The sequence below is a fragment of the Callorhinus ursinus genome, unplaced genomic scaffold, assembly GCF_003265705.2.
Source record: "Callorhinus ursinus isolate GAN/ISIS: 27379988/994484 unplaced genomic scaffold, GSC_fseal_2.0 scaffold128, whole genome shotgun sequence".
In the NCBI taxonomy this organism is placed as follows: Eukaryota; Metazoa; Chordata; class Mammalia; order Carnivora; family Otariidae; genus Callorhinus; species Callorhinus ursinus.
The window spans coordinates 484,805-505,678 of NW_027397190.1; the positions used below are offsets into that span (position 1 = coordinate 484,805).

Below are 20,874 nucleotides of genomic sequence, written 5' to 3' on the forward strand. Positions count from 1 at the left end.
GAGACATGAACGGAAGGCTGTCTGCCGTGGGACGACTTCTGGAAGGCGGGAGACACTCTCACCTTTGTGGCTGGGCCATCTGTCCCGGTACGTGCAGATTCACTGCAGCCCCTTACCCCCGTCCCACAGTCCGTGTTCCTCCTAAACCTGACCTGGGACCACCATCCATCGGCCCAGGGAGCAGGGACAGCACACGACCTTGGCTGAGTCCGGTGCTTGGGATATCTAGGTACAGGCCACAGCACTGCCCACGTGAAAGGACAAGAAATCAGGGGACCCCTCCCCCCAACTGTATAAACACCTGTGAAGTGAGAACCATGAAGTGAGAAAGAAAGGCAATGCAGCATCCCACGTCCCCAAAGACCCCAGCACAGGGTGCAGATGTCCACCGTCCCGCACCTCTTCCCGGTGTCCACCAGTGTCCCCCAAACGCAGAACACACGGTGTCAGCACCTGCTCTGAGCAAATGTCCCTGAGCCAGGACTCAGGAGGTGCCCGGCAGTGTTCCCACACGCGCATCAGGGTCTCTGCAAGCCCGTCCCCTGGCGTCAGGGTCACGGAGGCTCTGCCCAGGACACCACTGAGGGGGCCGAGCTGCCTGTGTTCATAATACAACCAGCTCCAAAAAAAAAAAAAAAAAAAAAAAAATACAACCAGCTCCACAAAGCAACTCTCTCGGCAGGAGAGACGTGCAGGCCCACCGCACGAGCACCCAGCTCTGCCTGCTTGGCACCTTGTTTCTGCTCCCTCCGGTCTGTACCGTCCGCAGCTGTGCGGGCGTTCTCAGGCTCTGCCACGGCGAGGCAGCTGTCCCCGTGCACCTGCCAGCATCCAAGAAGTCCCCTCTCAAGTGGAGGCCCTGCCACCTGGCCTGCTGGGACCCCTTGCCTCCCTCCCTCCTCCCTTCTCTCCACGGCTCACATCCCGCCAGGAGACCCGGGCCCTGCTCACCCCTCCTGTGCACGCACACCGTCCACACGGTACCCGCTGCTGCCTCTCCATGTTAATCTCTGTCCACGGCCCGAGCGCTATCAAACGCCTAGTCTTTCTTTCTCAGACAATCCTATTACATTCGAAGGTTACTGACCCTGTTGTACTTGTGGCAATTAAAACAAACTGCTTTTGCTTTTCTGCTGTGTATACACACTCACATTTAAGACGTAAAACTGACCTGTTACATAAGTACACGTGTTAGGTGATACTGTTTAACATTTAGGAGTATTTTAATCGTAGGTCATTCACATTAGTATCAATATTAGTGGTTGTCGGACCAGGATATACACTCATACTGCACGTATAAAACATACACTTTCTTCTTGTTTTTGGTTTAACTCTTTGTTTTTAAGTAATCTCCACACTCAACGTGGAGCTCAAATTCACAACCAGAGATCAAGAGTCCCGACGGCGAGGGACATATCTCGTCTTCCTTTATCTAGCTTGTGTCACAAGTTACGGGACCTGAGGATTTGTTTCTCCCTGGCTCTGGCCAGTCTGCAGAGATTAAGTTCACACCCTGACCTGCCCCAGGGGCCGCAGCTCGCTCCCGTTCTTCTCTGCTGCTTCCAGCATGGTATCTACTGGCCACCTCCCAGTTAACTTTACATTGGGACTTCCCGGTTCTGGAACATGCTTCTGTTTTCTGTACCGGCGACAAGTCTCGGCTGACATTCTCCACCCTTCACCTGTTTTGCCTGTCCTACTTCATCGAGCACAGCCACACTGTTACTTGAAAGCCTCTGTCCCCCTCTCTCTGGGACCCTGTCCCAAATCCCAGCTGTGCCGACCACTTCAACCCCACGCTCGGTCCCCAGAGCCCATGTGCTTGGCTTCGCTCCATACAAGCTGAGCCGAGTGCCTCCCAACCACAGCTTTTCTGGTTATTCATCTTTGGCAGGAGGATTAGTCTGATAAAAGGCGTGCCATGTGCCATAGTCACACTCCAGGGGCACGTTCCCAAGGGGAGAGCCGGTTGAGGGGGTGTGGAACCATGCACACTCCTCGAGCAGAATGAGTGCGCTCAGTCCCAGGCCCTGGCGGTCAGCACTGAGATCACCACCTGTAAGCAGCTCACCAGCCGACCCACATTAAGTCGCGCTGTCCCACCCAGCTCTCCCCTCCTGGGAGCATCTATTCACACCTGCCTCCATCTGGACCACAGCTCAGGTGCCAGGGTACGGCGAGTCTCCCCTCACACTGCCCCGGCCACAGAGAGCCCCGAGAAGCCGGCTGTCCGCCCCCAACAGCTCTGGAGCTGCATGTTCCTCCTGCTGCCATGCGGGCCTCCCACTGGGGCCAGAGTCCCTCTGACGGCCTCCCGACAGGCACTTTGTCAGAAGCACCTCTAGAATCTCCACTAACCGTGACCTTGTCTCTACCCCAGACCTCACAGGAGTGGCTCCCCTGACCTGCACCCACACAGCCTGGTCCAACACCTCACGCCTCAGAGCTGGGAGATCAGCATGTCCCTCAGGGCTCCCGGAGCAGTGCCCTGCCATCCTGCACACCCATGGATTCCCTTCAAATGCAGGAACCTCAAAACTGGGGTGAGCTCACCATCTCAGAGAACATTTCAGCAATAAAAATGAACTCTCACAACATACAGGACAAGGGAACGGACACAGAGTGTGTCCTGAAATCAACGTCTACACCTCTTTAGAGCTCAGAAGGGAGAAGGCAGAACTGACCCGACAAGGGCTCTTTCCCTTACGTTCCTGTTGCTACCCCCTCCCTTGGTCTGATCTGGGCAAGGAAGTGGGACGGGATGCCAGGGGAGGCCCAGAGCTGGCTTGTCTTCTGGCCCTCCCACCCTACGCCGCCGCCTTCCACACTGCAGAAGGGACAGACCAGGGGGCACTGGCACAGGGGGTTTCCTGCTGGAGGGACGTGGGCCGCTATCAGGGTGCAGGTCTGGTCTGTAGATGGAACAGATTGTCGGAGACAGCCTGAGCCAATGTGAGAGCGTGTCTGGCACACGCAAGACATCTCACAGGCTAGACCCCGGCCCTATCTGTTCTGGTGTCAGAGACCAGGACAGGACAGAACATGCAAAGGCCCGATGCCTCAGTGCGGAAGCCCGGCCCCAGCTCAGGATGCAGCAAACCCCCAACTCCACGTCCCACCAGCACCGCTTTTGGTCAGCTCTCAGTGAGCATGGTAGTCCAAGGCGCTCAGAGGCACCCTGCTGCTGCAAGACAGCTCCCAGGCCCATGTACCTGAAGGAGGAGTGCTCCGTGTGGACCGCCAGGGAGCCAGGGGGCCCGGGGCCCACGGCACCTTTCCGGATGAGCTTGCCCGTGTTGGCGTCATAGATGCGAACTTCTGGCCCAGGCTGGGCCCTGGGGTGGACGGGCGTTGGGTGGAACAAGGCAGTTGGAAGCGCACCCTGCCTGTCAGGAAAGGCTGCTGGGCCATCCTCCCTGCGGGACCAGAACAAGGGCCATGAGAAAGCGCTGGAACAGGCTCAGGCCCAGATGCGGCCAAAGGCCCGTCCAGATGAAGACGAGAAGAGTGCGTGCCCCGTGGCCTGCCTGTGGCCTCAGCTGGAGTCTGCGATCACCGTCCCTCTGACGCCTGTTCCAGAACTTTACCCCTAAACACAACAGCCAAAGTCTGACAAAGAACAGGAAGCATTTTCTCAAGCTGGTCTCAGCAGAACAGACCGTCCCCGACAAACGTACAGAACCACCTTGCCCCACCAGACTCCCAACCACCCCTCACTCTGGTCATTGTCGCCCTGGCCACTGGGACTCCACGAAGGCTCAACGTCGTTCAGGACACTGCCCCCAGGCCAGGAAGGAAGCGCAGGCAAGCCGAGCCTCCCTGCTAAGCCTCCCTGCTGGTGTTGCTGGGAGAAAAAGCAACTAACTTTTCGAGATGGTGACGGCGTTCTAGAGTCTGTGCTCTGCAGGGCTGGGAGTGCCAGTGGGGAGGGCCTGGCCTTGGTGGCCGCGGAGACCGCAGGGACCACAGGGATGGAAGCTCGTGTCCTCCGGCCGGTGCCCCGTGCTGAGGGTGGGGAGTGGGAGGCAGGTGCAGGTGTGGCGCTCACCTCTGCGCTCTGCCGTAGTCATCCCTGAGCGGGAAGAGCTGCTCCTCTACCCGGTCCCAGCGCTCCAGGCAGCTCCACAGCCAGTCGGGGTTGACCACATGCAGCTGCCCGCACTCCTGGGCCTGGCGCACCTTCTCTGTGCCTGCAGGGAGACCACCTCAGTCAGTGCAGCCTGGCCTGCAGGCATGTGGCGGCCTCGAATCACTCACTTGGGCCCTGAACCCTGCCTGGCACGAACTGTTTCTGGAATCCGGGACTTCACCGTCCAACCAGTGCTGCCTGCCCCCGGCCCGCCCCACAGAACGGGGACCTGCCGTGGGGTCTCACTGGACCCACTGACAGGCCTGCAGGGAGGGCAGGGATCTGATGGACCCCACCACACCAGCCAGCAGGCACCCATCCGTTTCCGTGGGAAGTCTCCCGCTGCCTCCGTGACCTGCAGCCAGCTGCCCGACATCTCTTCCCCAGGACCCACGGGCTCGGCACTGGCAAAGGCTCGGCCACTGCCGTGGGCTCAGAGCCCCACCCGGCCCCCTCTACCAAGGTCACCTTGTTACTGCAGCCCCCCGAGGGGCAGCGGCCACAGCGGCTGGGGTGTAAGCAGGCCAAGTGGAAGACGGGGGGACATGTGGGTGCGTCCCTGAGGCGCACATGTCTGCATCCTCGGAAAGGCTCTTCGGTGGTTGGCAAGGACACCTGTCCCGCCCACCGCAGGCTTGGACCACACTGTGCTGTGACCACGGGGGCAGAGGCCAGGCACTGTCAGCCATCACGCGTCTCCAAGTGAACAAGCAGTGACTTTGGGACTGGGGAGGGGAGGACAAGGGCTCTGGGCACCCAGGCAGGGCTGAGCCAGGTGCCTCCCCCCCTTGCCCCTGGGCTCACTGCACGTCCCACAGTGATATTCAGCCTCAATTCCTTAGGACGGACGTGGCTCCAGCCGGAACCTTTGCGCTCAGTCTTCTCAGAGGCTTAGCCGCCCGCTCCCCGCTGAACTGTGTGTGCTGACAACCATGTGACTGGGCTCCATCATCAACTCCCCAACCCCTTCTCCACCCCCCACTCCAGGCAGAGGAGCCTGACGACATGGAGCACGCAGCAGCAGCCGGGCCAGGAGACACGAGGTGCTGCCCCCTGGCTTGGTAGCGCCTGCGGACAGCACACACGCACGCAAGCAGACCAACTCCGACACCAACATAGGGTCACGAGTGGACGCATATGAGGCACTGATGCAGGACAGGGCTTCTGAAAGCTCACCACGGAACAAGCAGCCATGTAGGGCCAGTGCAGATGGGCCCGGCCCCAGGAGCACCACGGGGTGGTCTTCTGTCTGCCGCCCCCGCCTCCCCCCCCAGCAGGATGGCGGGAAGCAGGCCGGCATGGCGCACGTACCTGCCCTTGCTGCGATCAGGTGCGTGGCCCTGTCGGGGTTGTCCGGGTCCAGCACCAGCTGCGTGAGGATCCTGGCTCCAAGGGCTGTGGCATGGTAGTGCTCCCGCGTCTTCTCGATCGGGAAATTTGTCGGGTGCAGCCCACTAAATATTATGGCAACATCCGCCAGCACTCTGCTCTTGAGCTCCGGGACGATCTTCCGTATGTCGGGGGCTTCCTGGCTGTCCCCGCACAGGTACCGGTCGTACTTGGCATAGTAGTCGGAGTGCACACGGGCAAGGATCTCCTCCAGGTGGACCAGGTGGTCGTCCTGATCTCCGTCCTCCTCCCCCTCCTCCTCCTCCTCCACACTCTGGTCCAGGGACTCGCCTGCCGTGATGCCCGACTGCTCGCTGTTCTGGGACTCGGTCTCGGCCTCCTTCCTATCCGCAGAGCCACCGCCCAGCCCGCAGAGGCCGTCCCGCTCACCCTCCTCCTGCACATCTGCATGCAAGCCTGGGGCAGACTCTCCGCATGGACTCACTCCTGTGGGCCTCTCCCCTCCTGGGCCAGGGGGGCCGCCCCGCTGTGCCACCTTCCCTGCATCTCGCGCTCCCTGAGGCCTTTCCAGGCTCCTCCTCTCCCCACTTTCACCATCGGAGGATGACTGGGCGTCTGACTCGCTGTCGCTGGAAAGGTCAAAGTCCAGGTCACTGCCTGCCAGGCCCTGAGCTGACCGCTTTTCCGGCAATGTCCGATCAGGCTGCTGAGCACATGCTGGGGGGCCCTTGCCATCAGCCAAGGGTCCACGGGCAGTGAGCCGGCTGCCTCTCTCCTCCTCCTGCCCAGGCAGGGGCCAGTCCCCCCGTGGAGAAGCACCCCCGTTGAGCTCCCTCGTGGGCTTCCCGAGGCCATTACTTTGCTCGACCCCAGAAACCTGCCGTCCTTCCTCGGTCTCCCTGACGGACGGAGCTTGTTCTGGGATGTCGGCCCCTTTCGGAGACTGATTTACTATAGGTATGCACAAAAGAAAAGGGGTGACTGTTATTTAACATCCAACGTGAAAGCTCTCGTTAAAGCAACGGTGGTTCCCCACCCCCGTGTCTGGCTCTAATCGTGCTCTAGACCTGGGCTGGGCAAAGTCTGGCTGTAAAGGCAAATTTTTAGGTTTCTGGCCACAGATGGTCACTTTGTCTTGGTCTTTACAATGGGTTAGAAATGAAGAGAACACTCTAGGCTTCCACGCTGCGAGTGGCGGCCTCCCAGCCCTGCTCTGGCTGCCCTGAGAAGTATGTCTCCCTTAGGCCCCACTTCCCCCGGCCTGGGCCTCCAGCTCTTACTGACTGCAGCACTCACTGCAGGCCTCACATGGAGTGTTTACACACTAAAGATCATCAGACACACTTTCCACCAAAACCTCAAATTTTCTTCAGACTCTGGCTTCATGCTCGCCCGACAGGTTAAGCCATGTGGCTCCCTGCATGCTCTGGGCCTGGGCACAGCGCCAACCACCAACAAGCTGGAGCTGCTACGCCCCCCAGCTCGCTCTTTCCAAGGAACGCGACGGCCAAATTCCCGCTGTCCTGCTTGCCTTTTAAGAGACACCAGGACAAGAGGCAGGATTCAGACACAATGAATTAAGCAAATTCTTTAAACTTCACTCAACTGAGAAAATGTTTAGGTTAGTACTATTAAAAAACAAAAACAAAAACAAAAAAAACCAAGGCAGAAACCAAACATTATGCTTTTCGTTTTTATAACTAAACACGACCAGGCCTGAGATGCAAAGAATCAGAAACAACGCAGCCACAAAAGAGCTGGGAAGCACTGTCACCTACCCCTCTGCCGCCCAGAAGACCCTCACCCACCTTTCCTTCTCGCCTGCGACTCCCGAGACCCAGATGGGGCATTGATGTCCCCTATGCCCTGGAAGTAGACGTATTTCTTCACGGTGATCAGATTGGGGGCAAACTTCCAGACGTCTTCTCGGTCATCAATAATGCAAACCATTGAGTCTCCACAGGGAAAGAGATTTCTAGAAGTCAAAATGTACCAGAACTAGCACACTTTACAAAAAATAACCAACTAAAAGTAACAATAATCTTTTACAGGTAGCCAGCAGATCAAGGATTAGTCAGACACAGATGGAAACTACACTGTAGGGCTTTTGTCTGGCTCATGTTTAAACTCTCAAAGTTTCCAAACAAAATAACATTAACATAGTTAGACTTTCTCCACTGTGTCTGATGCTCCTTACGGGGCTGCAGCACAGAGTCTAGCGCTGGGGGCCGTGTCCCCGTCCTGGGAAGCTAACAAACGACCACACCCCAGTACGTTCACAAATACAGGTGACGAGCCTGTGGGCCAGTCTGAAGGTGCCCGCCCCACAGCGAAGGGCTTTCCAGGTAAAGGTGGGAGGATGGGACCGTACATCTCAGCCCTCTAAAACAAACAACGGTTTCCTGCAATGTACCTGCACGTCTCTTTCAAGCCCCCAAACGTTATTAGAATGTACAGGGTCAGCAAACATGTTAGCAAGGGTTGGCCACCTGACAGATGGAGGCACACTGTGCTACCCTCACACGGTCTTGTGAAATTCTATTTCTGTCCACAATTCTGGGATTCGGATAGGCTCGTAGCATTCAAAATTCAAAGTGGATTTTGTCTCGGATCTAGAAATAAACTCGGGAGGACAGCCTGGCACTGCTCAGTCCTATAGCTGCTAATGGCTACAACTACCCAGAAAAACATGTTCATGTGTCCAGAATTAATACTATTTCCTGAGTCCGTTTCCCACAGGTAAAACAGCAGCTGAGGTAACTTACATGGTCCATGCTTTCCGGCACATTTAACTCCAGGCGGGGGGAGATAAAAACTGGGAAAAGAGCCCCCACTGCCTGTACCTACACGAGCCATGGGCTGGTCACCTGCGCCCGCTGGGGAGCACGCCGCTCCCCTCCGGCGTCCCTGTGGGTACTATGCCTGAACCCGTCGCTGACAACACCTCCCACTTTCCTTTGTCTTCACCAATGTGCTCACTCTGACACTAACTAGCAAACGCGAAGCAGGGACTTTCAGATTCTCCTCTTGGTTCCTATGGCCTCGAATAGGTCCCTGTGTGTGGGGACACCCTAAATCTGAAACACGCAATGCTGCATGAGGATGGCCAACACCAGTGGAAGACCAGAAGCCACAGCGTTATTGCCCAAACATCCCCAAGAACCAACGTGCATGAAAATGCGTTACAGCTGATACAGTATTGTACGGGAGGGTTACTACCTCTCAGGGTAGAAATGGGGAAATTCCTTCTGCAGAGTGAACATGTGCAAGAACCTTTTGGACTGGGGGGTGAGGGTGCCCCACCGTAAAAGCACAGAGGGCAGGACGGGCAGGGCACACGGTGATGGGAGGGAATGGAACCAGGAGCAGATGGGACTGGGACTCTGGATCTGGGAGTAAACTAAATAGGATTAAGGGCAGGCAAGCTCCTATGGGAATACAACTGTGAGGCTCCAACACCTTTTTTCAAGTTGCCCTGCACTCGCAGGGGCTCTGGGTCCCTCTGCTTGTCACCTCCCGTCCCCCCAGCCCCAGCACACTGCTCTTGTTCCCTCTGCCCAGACTCTCGACCTCTGGGGAGGGTGTGGCCCGCGTGCCCCGGAGTCCGGCAGGGAGCCCACCACGGCATGGACACTCAGGGAGCTGGGGGAGGAAGGAGCCTGGCCAGAAGAGAGCGGGGTTTCTGAGTGCTGTGAAGATAAAGCCGGAAATGGGGAGAATAAACACGGAATTGCTGGTCTGACGTGCTTTCCACTGGACAATGAACAGTGAACCTCCTCAATGAACACAGCCAGGTACGTACCTGAGGTTCCCTGTTTTAGAAAATGGGTCAATACATTCGTCCCTCGATAATATTCGATGAGAAAAAAGCTTCTTCTCAGGGTCTAAAAAACCTTTGAAAAGAAGACAAAACAAGGGCAGACGTGTGACTGGCTGATGTCCCCCTGTGTAGAGCGAAGCCCCTTCTTCTGCATCAGGACACTAAGCATCCTACTCTGGCACCAAATGCTCTCGTCTCTCTTGGTAGGACTGTGATTCACTTACCGTTCCTTTTAACATGTTTAAGGGCATCTGTCCATTAACCATTTGCTGAATTTAACATGACCTGAATTTGGCTGAGAACAGAAGACGAGGACTAAACAAAGCTCAGTGTTACTCCCCCAGGGAGCGTGGAGTCTGCGGGAGCAATAAACACATGAACACATAACTTCTACCCAGCACGCTATGCAGAGATGAGGGGCTGGGACCAAGAATTCTGGTTCTGCCACTGTGCAGCTTCCCTGTGCCTCCGGCTGTTTGCAAAGTGAAGCGGCGAACGAGGCGCCGGGCAGCCTCGCACACTTACTCCGACAGGTCTACCATGTTCTCTGGAGATCTTTTTAGGGTGCATCCCATCAGCGCATAAACGTGACACGGCGGCCCACCTCTGCAGCCCACTGCTGTCGGGCAGCACGCTGAGCAGGCCAGCCTCCCGTCCACCTTCCCAGCAGGACCCCGAGACCACACATGTGACTCACACACCCTGTCACAGAAGAGGCGTCCCGGTGCTCTGGTGTCTGCGCACAGGGCCCGCCACACCGCAGGGGAGCGGCTGCCACCTCCAGCTGTTTACATCTGTGGGATCCCCATGCCATCCGCATTTACTAACAGAGAGCACTCGCTCCGACAGGAAATGTTGCAAACACTCATTCTTACTAAAGAACATGCAAATTCTCTACGGACTGATGCCACTCGGTGGCTAAACCTGAAGCTTACTCACAGAGTTCTTAGTCTCTACAATCAAATAAATGAAAAGCACCCCAAGCTCTTAATCGTTCTAACAAAACAGGTCTATCCTAATTATACCAAAAATATACATCCTGAGAAAATGATAACTTTCAAAATTAAAAGTTGACAGGATGAGGAAGCTATAGAAACTGTGGTTGTTAAAAACCACGGCAGGGCCTCCAACTGTCCTCTGTCAACAATCAAATCCACCCGACACCAAGCTCAACACCCCCAGCCCCCGGTGCCTTTCCGTGCCGGCGACCTGCCCTCTGAAGGCCCAACCACCTCAAAGCCATGTGGGGCACGTGTCCCATGGGCTTCCTCCCAAGTCCTCTTCTGTGCGTGATGCCGTTGCCAATGCTGGAGGCGGCCGCCCAGCAGCGGTGGGTCTCCTGGCCTGTGGCAAGGGGTACTTCCTGTGACGTGTCTGCATGTGTTAGGATGTGGGAATTCTAAGGTACAGAGCACAGCCTGACACAGGGAAGAGGCAGACTGCCCAAGGGCCCCAGGAATGTCCTCTCAGCCTCCAGGGGCGCCCTACCCCCCAGGCGCTTCTACCTAAATCAGTATTATCTTCACTACCCCTTTGTGGACCCCACTGACGGAGATCCGGAGAGATGCCATGGCTCCGGAGGTGAAGGCCCAAGTCATCCTGTGGCCAGGAGACAAAGCCCAAAGTGGGCACCTGAGGACCTGACCGCTCTTTCGGCTTGGGGTGCTCAGTCACTGGTATGCAGGTTCCATGGAGTGGGGACACCAGGTGGCCACTCAACAAAGGCAAACACAAGAAGACGCGACTTCAACACACGGCCGCCGAGCTCAGGGATGAAAATTACAAAGGTGCTATGTGTTGAAGGGGGATTCGAAAGTCACTTACCCATCAACAAAGACCAAGACCAACCAGTAAAAACATTTCAATGTAGAAGTACTTAATGTGGCCACCCTGGAATGAATATGAAGGTGTCGTGGCCAGCATCTGATGCAGGTGCCAACGTCCACGGACGGTGGGAGTGCACTGGAGCCCTGCCGTCCCCAGGCAGAGCTGCCACCGGCGTGCAACACCTCGCCGCCCAGGGAGGCCTCTGACACACACTGCCCAAGCGCAGCACCAACACTAAATCAGCACATCACTCACGTACAACAAGAGACAGCTGCCTGCACTCCAAGTGTCAAGTACAGATAGACACCAGCAACGTGGCTCCAGGGGGCTTCCAAACGAATTAATGAAACCACCTCAAGTATGCTCACACAGGAAGTTTGTCCTTTTCTACCTCCCTGCAGTCCTGAGCAACTCTCAAACTGGCCCGCTGCGTGCCCCTGACCAGAGTGCGAGCAGCCCAAGCATTTGGGGAAGCAACAGCTAGCTCTGGGACTGAATGGAGTTTGGGAGAGCTGGATTTTTCCCCTCCATCTTTAAGGGTGTCACTGAAAGTAACACTGTGGACAATGTTCACACAACGCTCGGCGAATACAGGGTGACCGAGGACTGAGCCACCCACCTGCGATGGTGTGGGCATACAGCCGGCTCCCGAACGTGAAGACGTGCAGCTCGTACAGCCTGGCAATCTTCTCCAGGAACTCCCTGCAGTGGGGACGCACACGGGTGTGCAGCATTGGCTCGCCCCGGCCCAGCTGGAAGTGAAAGATGCCCTGGAAAAACACACACGCCCGTGAGAAGGCAGGAGCTGCCCGGGACGGCACCTCCAGACTGCACCCCCCTGCCGTGGTACCCACCCACGACCAACACCCGTGGTAACTACGGAGGGAACCGTGCCTTCTTAGTTGCTGAAGGACAACTGAGGTAACCACCCTGTTACCACGGGCTTCAGCGATGTCGCCAGATCCTTACGCTAACCATTTCGTCCGCAGTCTTTTTCTGATAAGGGATAAAGCAAGTGTCCCAGAGTGATGACGTGTGTGTCTGGTTCCTCAAGCATGAACCCTTATTGAGGAGCTGAGCCACAGCACCCAGAACAGGTGTCCAGTGACCCACCGACAGCGTCCTCCTGGGGCAGCAATAGGAGTAAACCACGTAATTTAGTCCAGCTCCCCAACTGTTCCAATATGCAGGTTTATTAACTTACAAATACAGCACAAAAGCTGACATAGTATTCCAAATCCCCTTTAGTAGACACTTAAAATCAGTAATACTAATCTGCTTACACATGATTAATATACAAGTTTACTTTCCTAAGGAAGCTAAGCTTTGATCCTTTCAATCCTGTTTATCATTAATTTCCTCAGTAAAAATATGCTGAACTGAAAAATAAAGGTAAGTGACCCTGGTCTGAAGTAACTTTTGACTGGCTCTAAACTAGTCAACTGTCTCACAACACAGCTGTTTTGCGGAAACGTGTGGAAGTGTGGCATTCTAGAATCTTGGGCCCCCCCCTGCTCCACAGGTGCAGTGGAAATGTCCTTAAAAACACAAGTTTGGCTCTCCAGAGTTCAGAATGCAACACATCTTTCTAGCTGTGGTGAGCGGCTGCCGGAGTGCCTGGCAGGGGCAGAGGTGAGAATGGAACCCATACGGCCACAGCCGGAGCCGAGGCCTGTCCACATGGATGGGAGGAGGCCTTCGGCTTGTATATCACGCAAGCGAGGAACAGGTTTGTCACAGCGAGTTCAAACCTTTATGGAACTAATTAAAAGTGCCAACTTCAAAGGCACAATAAAACCCCCAGCCAGTTGGGGCCACATACACACAGGAACATACGTGCGGCAAGTATTTCTCTACATAAAGTCCTCCGACTCTTTAAGATACTCGCAAAGCAGGGTAGTTGTTATGAATGAAGCAACCTCAAAGGACTTCCAAACACCTCACGTCACACACACAAACATACACCCACATAAGATCTCTTGATACACAGAGACAGCTGAGGCAGCTCAACAGCACACGCTGCTTCACGGGCGAGGGGACTGAACCCGAGTGAGAACTTCACTGCTCACAACTGTCAGGACAACCCCGCACTGTCCGCAGTGTGCAGTAAGGAAGCAGAACCCCACTGCCTGTGGGACTGATGGAGACGGTCCACATGGACACTGCTATCACTGTGTCTGTTTACGAAGCCAAACTTCTTTCAGGCCAAGTTTGTAACAAAACCCCGATGACACGCAGCTGTCACTGACCAAACCTCTCCTATCCCTCCAACCCCAGCTGCCAGCCTGGCCTCAGCACTCCTGTCAGAGGCCTTCCCATGGGGCTCTGCCACCATCAGGAACCGCTATCTGCAGATGCTGACGACCTGACATCTAACACAGAGTCTACGCATCGACTGCCCAACCGCAAAGAATTCTAAAAAATGACTCTCTGTGTTGGTGAGGCCTCATTTGTTAATGATGGTATAAGCTGGTCTCAGCCTTCAGAGAGCCATCTGTAACAGGCATTCGTAAACGCCTTCTGAAGGGACCAGAAGAAAGTCAGCTTCTCAGGGTCCATACCAAGGAAAAGAAGTGGAATGTGGGAAGAGTTTTAATGTGGACTTAAACAGGGTTCCATCCTTGACCCTTTACTTTTCTCTGAAAAATTAATCTCCCTGGAGAATCCCACCCTGTATCTGCAGCCTCTCGAGTACAGACCCAGGACCCACCTGTACCCCTACCCCCAGTATTTCAGATACTCCTGGAGGTAGCCAACACCAGCTCATTGTCCCCACCAAGACTGTTCCTCCTTTGCTGTCCACCCCGCTGTATGGTCCCGGGCCTCAGGTCTTCCAGGTCCTGAACCCTCAACCCTCCCAACTAACACGGCCACGTGTGGACCTGGTAATAGTGGGGCCGAGTGAACCAGGAGGCAGGAGTGTGCTCCGGTGCTTCCCATTGAGGACCAGCCTCAGGGACACAACCCCAGCAGCATGGGCCCTGGGAGCCTACCCCTGTCAGCCTGCCTGGCCCCAAGAAGCGCTCACTTTGTTGGACATCTGCTGGCAGTGTTGTTCTGTCGTGTGGATCAGCGTCTGGTCCAAGTCCACCATGAGCACCAGTTTTCTGTTTCGATGCAGCCGCTGCTGGTCTTCCCGTCCCAGCTTCTCAGCTTGCTAAAGTAAAAAGGAAAACCATAAATAAGTGTATCTGGATCCAAAACCAAATCCAATTTTGTCAGGAAAAAACGGAAGTGGAGAGGTGCTCTTTGCTGGTCTCTGCACCAGCACGAGGGTAGCCCCACCCGTGTGCTAATACAGCACCTGGGGCCACACGGCCTGCACCCCCCACCTCCCGAGCCACTTCCGTTTGGTCCTGTGGCCGTTGACACGAGGATTTCTGATCGTAATTCTGTAACTTAACGTGTTAACCAATGAAAGAGGCGAAAAGAAAACAGCTGAGTCCGTCAAGTTTGTTTGAACGCAATAAGCTGTAGAATAAGGCAGGAAGCTGAGGTGGGAGGCAAATGGCCAACTGTGAAGCAACAGGCAGGCGGCAGGGGTGTGGCGGAGCTGTCTCAGGCCCCCAGGGATGCCATTTCACCTCAGCAGAGACCCAGGTGGGTCCTGGAGACGGTGTGGCATACCATGGCCGATGGGGCCGGCGTGGGACTCTCCTCTGGGAAGGGGCCCCGGCCAGCAGCCTGTGTTTCGGGGTGCGCATCACTTCTGCCTCCTCGGTTCAGTTCCCGTTGCTACAGACAAGCTCCTGGTCCTGCTCAAGTCAGCCACGACAATGCTACGTCTGCCGCCGAGAGGGGCTACGGACACAGACCAGTGGTAATTCTGTCATGGCAGGAACAACGGGGGACCCTTTCTTCTCTTCTTATCCCCCAACTTCCCAGGTCTGTCTGTGTCTCCGTCTCTCCCTCTCACTCATACACTCTTCTGTATTTACAGTTGTTTAAAGTTCAGTAATTCAGGAAAATCAGAATTCTGTATCTGGCATTTTGTCTTTCCCGCAGAAAAATAAAGCGGGTATGTATCATTCAAAAGCACAAATCCGACAGAACTGTAACACTGAAAAACGTCTCCCCTACTTACAAAAATGGGCAGCTCTGAAGCTGCCTCATGGGAAGACAAGAGCCCAGCTTCCACACCACTTGTGGAAGACTCCGTCCTGGTGCCCGCCCCGCACCTGCACCCCTGGCCCATGAAAACGAGGTGTCAGGACGCCTCGGACCAACACCGCCCACGAGACTCTTAAAATGCGCGAGAAGTGAAGACTGTTCTGAGCACACACAACCTGCCGCCCCACGGATGCTGCTCCGTGTGCTTTTCCGCGAGGACTTGTGCGGCACACGTCCCCCCCCCCGCCCCCCAACTCCACCAGCTCCACCTCTCAAACCCGACACTTCTCCCTTCACGCACAGCCGCCCGGCTCCCACCTGCTCCCAGCCCTACCACTCTTCTCACATGGCAGCGTGCACGATGCCCTCTCCTCATCCCCACCCCTGCAGCTTCCAGTGGCTTCCCGCCTTCCCGTCTGTCAGCCTCCCGCTCTGCGCCAGGAGCCACAGCACCCCACAGAGCTCCCGACTCAGGGGCAGTGGGGCCGGCATCTCCCCACTTTGGGAAAGAGAAACATGCGCAGCCTTCCGTACCACAGGCAGAGAGCACATGCCACACAAACCGCCCATCTCCCCAGGGGCTGTCTGAGAAAGCATCATGATGACAGGCCTGGTACTTTCCCCAGTCGCCCTCTGCACAGTGAGAGAGGCCCACAGGGGCTCCCTGCTGTTCTCAGGAAATTTCTCAGACTTCGCCTCTGCCAGACGCAGGCCTTACCTCAGAGCTCACCATCAGCTCTGGGACACTGTGCACCATCGACACCGTGGCCGTGGACAGAGGCACCTGCTGCTGCCCGTTCTTACTCTGCAGCCTGCAGACAAGAGAAAGCACACCGAGATGAACACCTGGAACTGATCAAGTACCCACAGAATGCAAGCGAGACTGCGGGGCAAGATTCTAATCTATGCTTCAGGTGATGGTCAATCTAGCTTTGTGCAGAGTCTCACTCTGCTCACAGCTGCTGAAATGTCATCTGATGTCTGAAAGCAGACAGGAAAGCTCTCACCAAGAGCTCACGAGGATCTCCCGGAAATGAACTGTGATGGCCACGCTGGAACATGAAAATACAGGACAGTCCACACTGCTCTGCACATCTAATGAGGGTGACCGCCTGCTGCTGGTGGTAAAGGAGCCCAGGGAGCAAGGTGGGGGACCGGGGGGGGGGGGACCCGGGAGCCGTGAGGTGCAAGCCGACCGCAGATGCACAGTTTGCTTGGCTGCAAGGAAAAAGCAAACCCACCACACCTGGGTGAGCATCAGACACACTCCAGTGCTTTCAGAACTTAACCAGAAAGGATGCCTCCCTGGGAGACAGACCTGCGTTGCCAGATAAGGAGGGTGCCTGCCATCTGCTGTCGGAGGTGGATGCCCCTTTGAATCTGTAGGTGACCCCATCTCAAGCACCCAGAGGCACCACCTTTCACCCGAGAGCTGCAGGTACTTACTGGGTGAGGTCTTGGCCACACTCCGCACACAAGCCTTTCATGACAACTGGGTGGCTACATCCTTCCAAACGCACCAGAACCGCCCTAGAAACAGAGATGAAAATGGTCCCAAATTAGGAAGGGAAGAAGTATGATCCCTTGGTTTACCACACGACCACAGGGGGTATACAGACCCCGAGGTCTGGTACTGATTCTGCCAGCGACTTCCACCTAGGGCTCCTGGCAGGTCACACCCCCCTACAGGGCTCCACCTCCCTGGGGCCTCTCTCATGCAAACACAGCTGGAAGAGCCAGGGATGTCCTGTCAGGAGAGGAGACTTGGGAGATTATTAAGACTTGGGATACGTTCTGGTAACAATTCATAATCATGGAAGCTTATGTTCATACGGCAAGAAGCAACCTGGTATAATACTTACAAGCAGTGAATGTTGTCTCCCATATATCACTCCCAGTCTACAGAGAAGCTATGCTTCCCTGAAATTGTTCTGGAACTACTATTACATTTCTGTTTTTTACCAACACAGAAATGGCAATTTCCTGCGTGCACTAGTAATCAAGCCCTTGTCCGAAGTGGGGCAAGTGGCATACACACCTCAAGGCTGTGCGGTCAGAGCACCACTGCCGAGTCAGAGCTCTGGGGAAATAACTCAGTACCATGGGAGTCTGCTGATCCCGCAGAGCCTCACCTAGACCCGGGCACCCAGGCACCTTCAGACCAGCGTCTGTGAAGAGGGACCTTTCTGGGTGCTTCCTCACAAAGGCCACAGACCAAAGAGACACTGTGAGGTCCAAGAGTCGGCCCACCAGTGAGTGCCGCACACTTCTTCCTCACCCATACCGCCAGAGAGCTTCTGGACCACAGAGGACTTTCATGGGCTCACAGAGGTACCAAATGGGTACCCAGTACCAGGGGCGGCACCCCCTCTTCCACAACCAAGCACTCGGTGCCCCAATGACTGGGCCCGGGGCTTGCTAGCCTGTGTGTCCACAGCCTGGCAGCATGCTTGACCCCAAACCTCAGTACTGGCATTCTTCAGGGAGGTATTCTTCCATCTTTAGCACCCTTTAAACCACTAGCTAGAATCTGCCCGTCTCCCCAGACTTCAACCAAGCCGCCCCTGCAGTGGATCCTCAGAAACCATCCCCGTCTGTATGGCACCTGCTCAAAGATGTCTTCTTGCTCCAGGTTCCTGCCCGCCTGACACTGGGGATCTATGTGCCAAGAGGAGTCCGTCCCCCGCTCACTGTCCGCCTCCTCCGGGCAGCCTGCATTTCTTCTACCTTCTACCACCAGCTTCTGTGCTGCTGGTGGTTGGAGCTGGTAGTTGGGTCTGGCTTTGGGACCACGGCCCAGCTGGCTTTCTCCACTTGACTGGCTCTGTAGCACTTCGCCCAACCAAGCCCAGTCCCCGCTCAGATGACTGCGTGAGAGCCCCTTCAGCCTCCTTTCTGACCGCACACCACCCCCTCCGAGCGGCTGCCGGGGTCCAGGCCTCTCAGATCACAGCCCTCACGGCAGGCACCTCCAAATCAGCCCTCGCTCGGGACACGAGAGACACACCCTCCCGGGGAGCTGTCCGCAGAGCAGCCCACCTTGCAAACAACCTGCAGTTCGGACTCTATCTGCCGGGGCCTCTTCCTTGCCCATCCTGGTCTCCTGCATGCAAGAGGCCCAGGAAGGCGGCCGTCTGAGAGGATAGGAGCAGAGCTGGCAAGAGGACTGACTTCCACTTCCCCAAAAGTCAAAGGTGTCTATCACCTGTTGGCTAATGGGTTTTTGAAGGGTTTGTCAGGCCTTCTGGAACCTGGTAAAAATCTGCTATTTGCCCCCTGGAATGCTGGGGGTTAGGTTTTATGAGAAACGGAGTAAACTGGTTCATTCACCAGTCTTCAGGGTTTACAAACGCTGACATTGCTTGCATTCTAATGACAGGTTCTGTGGACGCACTGCTGCATAAGAACACATAGGCTGCACAAGCACCGCAGATGGAGGGGTTCCGGTCTCAGGCGCAGTGTGACCTGGTGGCCAGGCCTGCAAACACTGCCTCTTCCTCTGTGCCCACAGCAAACAGATGTGAAACGTACACAACAGTCTGCATTTATTCACTTTACTCATTTCTACACTAAAACATGACTTGCGGAATATTTTTTCAGCAACATCAAAAAATGGACTAGGAGGATTTCACCAACCTCTCCTAAAACGTTAACCTGAAGATGCACCTGGTGTCTCTAGCTCAACCAATAAACAGGTCAAAACACTTTGTGCAGTATGCATTTCCATTCCGTAGTGAGCCTTTTCATTTTCTTAACAGTGTTTTTTGAAGATAAGGTTTTAAATTTTGATCCAGTTCAATTTATCAGATGTTTTGTGTCCTTAAGAAATCTTTGTCGGGCGCCTGGGTGGCTCAGTTGTTAAGCGTCTGCCTTCGGCTCAGGTCGTGATCCCAGGGTCCTGGGATCGAGCCCCGCATCGGGCTCCCTGTTCTGCGGGAAGCCTGCTTCTCCCTCTCCCACTCCCCCTGCTTGTGTTCCCTCTCTCACTGTGTCTCTCTCTGTCAAATAAATAAATAAAATCTTTATTAAAAAAAAAATCTTTGTCTTACCCCAGTCACCAAGATTCAAGGGAAACCCCAAGAGAGTGGGGCGACTAATTCTAGAGGATTAACTGTCCTTCAGCAGGAGGAAGCTTCTAAGACAGCTCCCACAAGGTGATAGGAAGCAGGCATGGGATTTGGGTGGGGGGGTAGGAGCAAGGCCAAGTCGCACAGGTGAGGGGCACCAGGCTTCACATCCCCCCAGCTAAGAGCATGCTGAAAGTGGTGGCTTGGAGACCAATGGGTCTGGAACCTACAGGTGGTGCTGGGAAAGGAGCCAGGGGTGGGGTGAGCAGACAAACTCTAAATGCACAAGTGCAGGCAGGAGATGCTGGGAGAAGTGTGAACCAAGAGACATGGGGGTGCCGTGGACACTCTTGGACGTTCCCGAACACACCTGCCAGAGACCAGATACAGAAGGGACCAGTAAGTCCGCCTGGAGAACAGAGCAAGGGGAGCACAGGTACCACCAGCTGCCACACAGCTGAACACACGCCCGTCTGGATGTGGACAGGGCCAGACTTGGAGACCTGGGCTGTGCATCCCAGGCCAGGGCATCTCCATCTCACAGAAGACAGATGGCAGGCCTTTGGGGACCCCCAACAATTAAGGCAGAGGCAGAAAAAAGAATGTCAATTTTAAGAAACAAAACCAAACCACTGTTCACAAAGGCTGAGTAGCCAGCATCACAAGAGATGCTAGGGAACAAACATTTTGAGAAAGAAAAAGCTGTCAGAGGTAAGCACCCCAGGAGAGACCAGACAGGGTGAACATCACACCCAGACCAAGATGTCCACACCTTGACTGGGGTGGTTTCTAAGCACACATTTATCAAAACTCACCAAACTACGCAGTTACAACGCGCACCTATACTGGCTGACCGCCAACTAACGAGGCCAACGCACCAGACCTGGTGAGGAAGGGTTGTGGTGACCTTTCCAAAGGTCCGTGTGGTAGAGCCCCGCAGCGAGGCCCAGAGGAGGATGGGGCCGGCCCCCGGGCTGCAGCTGAGTCCTGCCCCCCAAGCACGCATCCAGTCACCAGGGGGCTTCCGGGGTCACCCCTGCAGGGCAAACCCCGGCTAAGGCAGGCGTGCCATCCAGGGTGACAGCCTGCCTTGTCCTGACCCCTGGGACCTCGCCAGGCCCCTCCATGGCCCTTGGGACCCACGCGCCTGGCCCGTGACATGCTCCCAAGCGCTGCTGGCAGTCTCCCCAACACAGGGGCTCCCTCTGCTCGGACCAGCCCGCTACTCACCACCTCTGCCTCACCCTTCCGTCTGAACCCAAGCCCAGAGCCGCACCTTCTCCCGGAAGTCCTCTCACCTCCCACGCTCTATAGGTGGCGCGCAGTACACCCTCCAGCAGGCTGTTGAAGGCCCAGCAGCAAGCACAGAACCCTTGACGGAGCAGAGGGAGGCACCAGCAGGCAACCAGGAGGCAGGTGACATGAAAGGGCACACAGGCTAGCCACTCCGCACGTCCTTGGCAATGTGGCCTGAGTATGTGCCTTCCTCTAGAAAGCCTTTCACCTACAGGTTACATTAAAGGTCATGTAACCTTCTGCGCTGGGGTCAGAGAGTTTTGCCTGTGGTATTC

General features: G+C 55.7%; 1 protein-coding gene across 4 annotated transcripts in view; it reads right to left on the reverse strand.

Moving 5' to 3' along the window:
* The window catches only part of CTDP1 (CTD phosphatase subunit 1), a 54,980-nt gene that overhangs the window by 26,185 nt on the left and 7,921 nt on the right, over positions 1 to 20,874 (reverse strand). For all 4 annotated transcript variants that reach the window (XR_012377255.1, XM_025860235.2, XM_073890121.1 and 1 more), the window contains exons 2-10: positions 16,683 to 16,766; positions 15,955 to 16,048; positions 14,155 to 14,283; positions 11,746 to 11,896; positions 9,282 to 9,372; positions 7,288 to 7,454; positions 5,441 to 6,430; positions 4,049 to 4,190; positions 3,213 to 3,416 (exon numbers count right to left, since the gene is read on the reverse strand). Coding sequence is in view for 3 of the 4 variants with exons in the window: in XM_025860235.2 (XP_025716020.1) it covers positions 3,213 to 3,416; positions 4,049 to 4,190; positions 5,441 to 6,430; positions 7,288 to 7,454; positions 9,282 to 9,372; positions 11,746 to 11,896; positions 14,155 to 14,283; positions 15,955 to 16,048; positions 16,683 to 16,766 (2,052 nt within the window). In the remaining variant the exon portion in view is untranslated. The remainder of the gene's footprint in view (positions 1 to 3,212; positions 3,417 to 4,048; positions 4,191 to 5,440; positions 6,431 to 7,287; positions 7,455 to 9,281; positions 9,373 to 11,745; positions 11,897 to 14,154; positions 14,284 to 15,954; positions 16,049 to 16,682; positions 16,767 to 20,874) is intronic.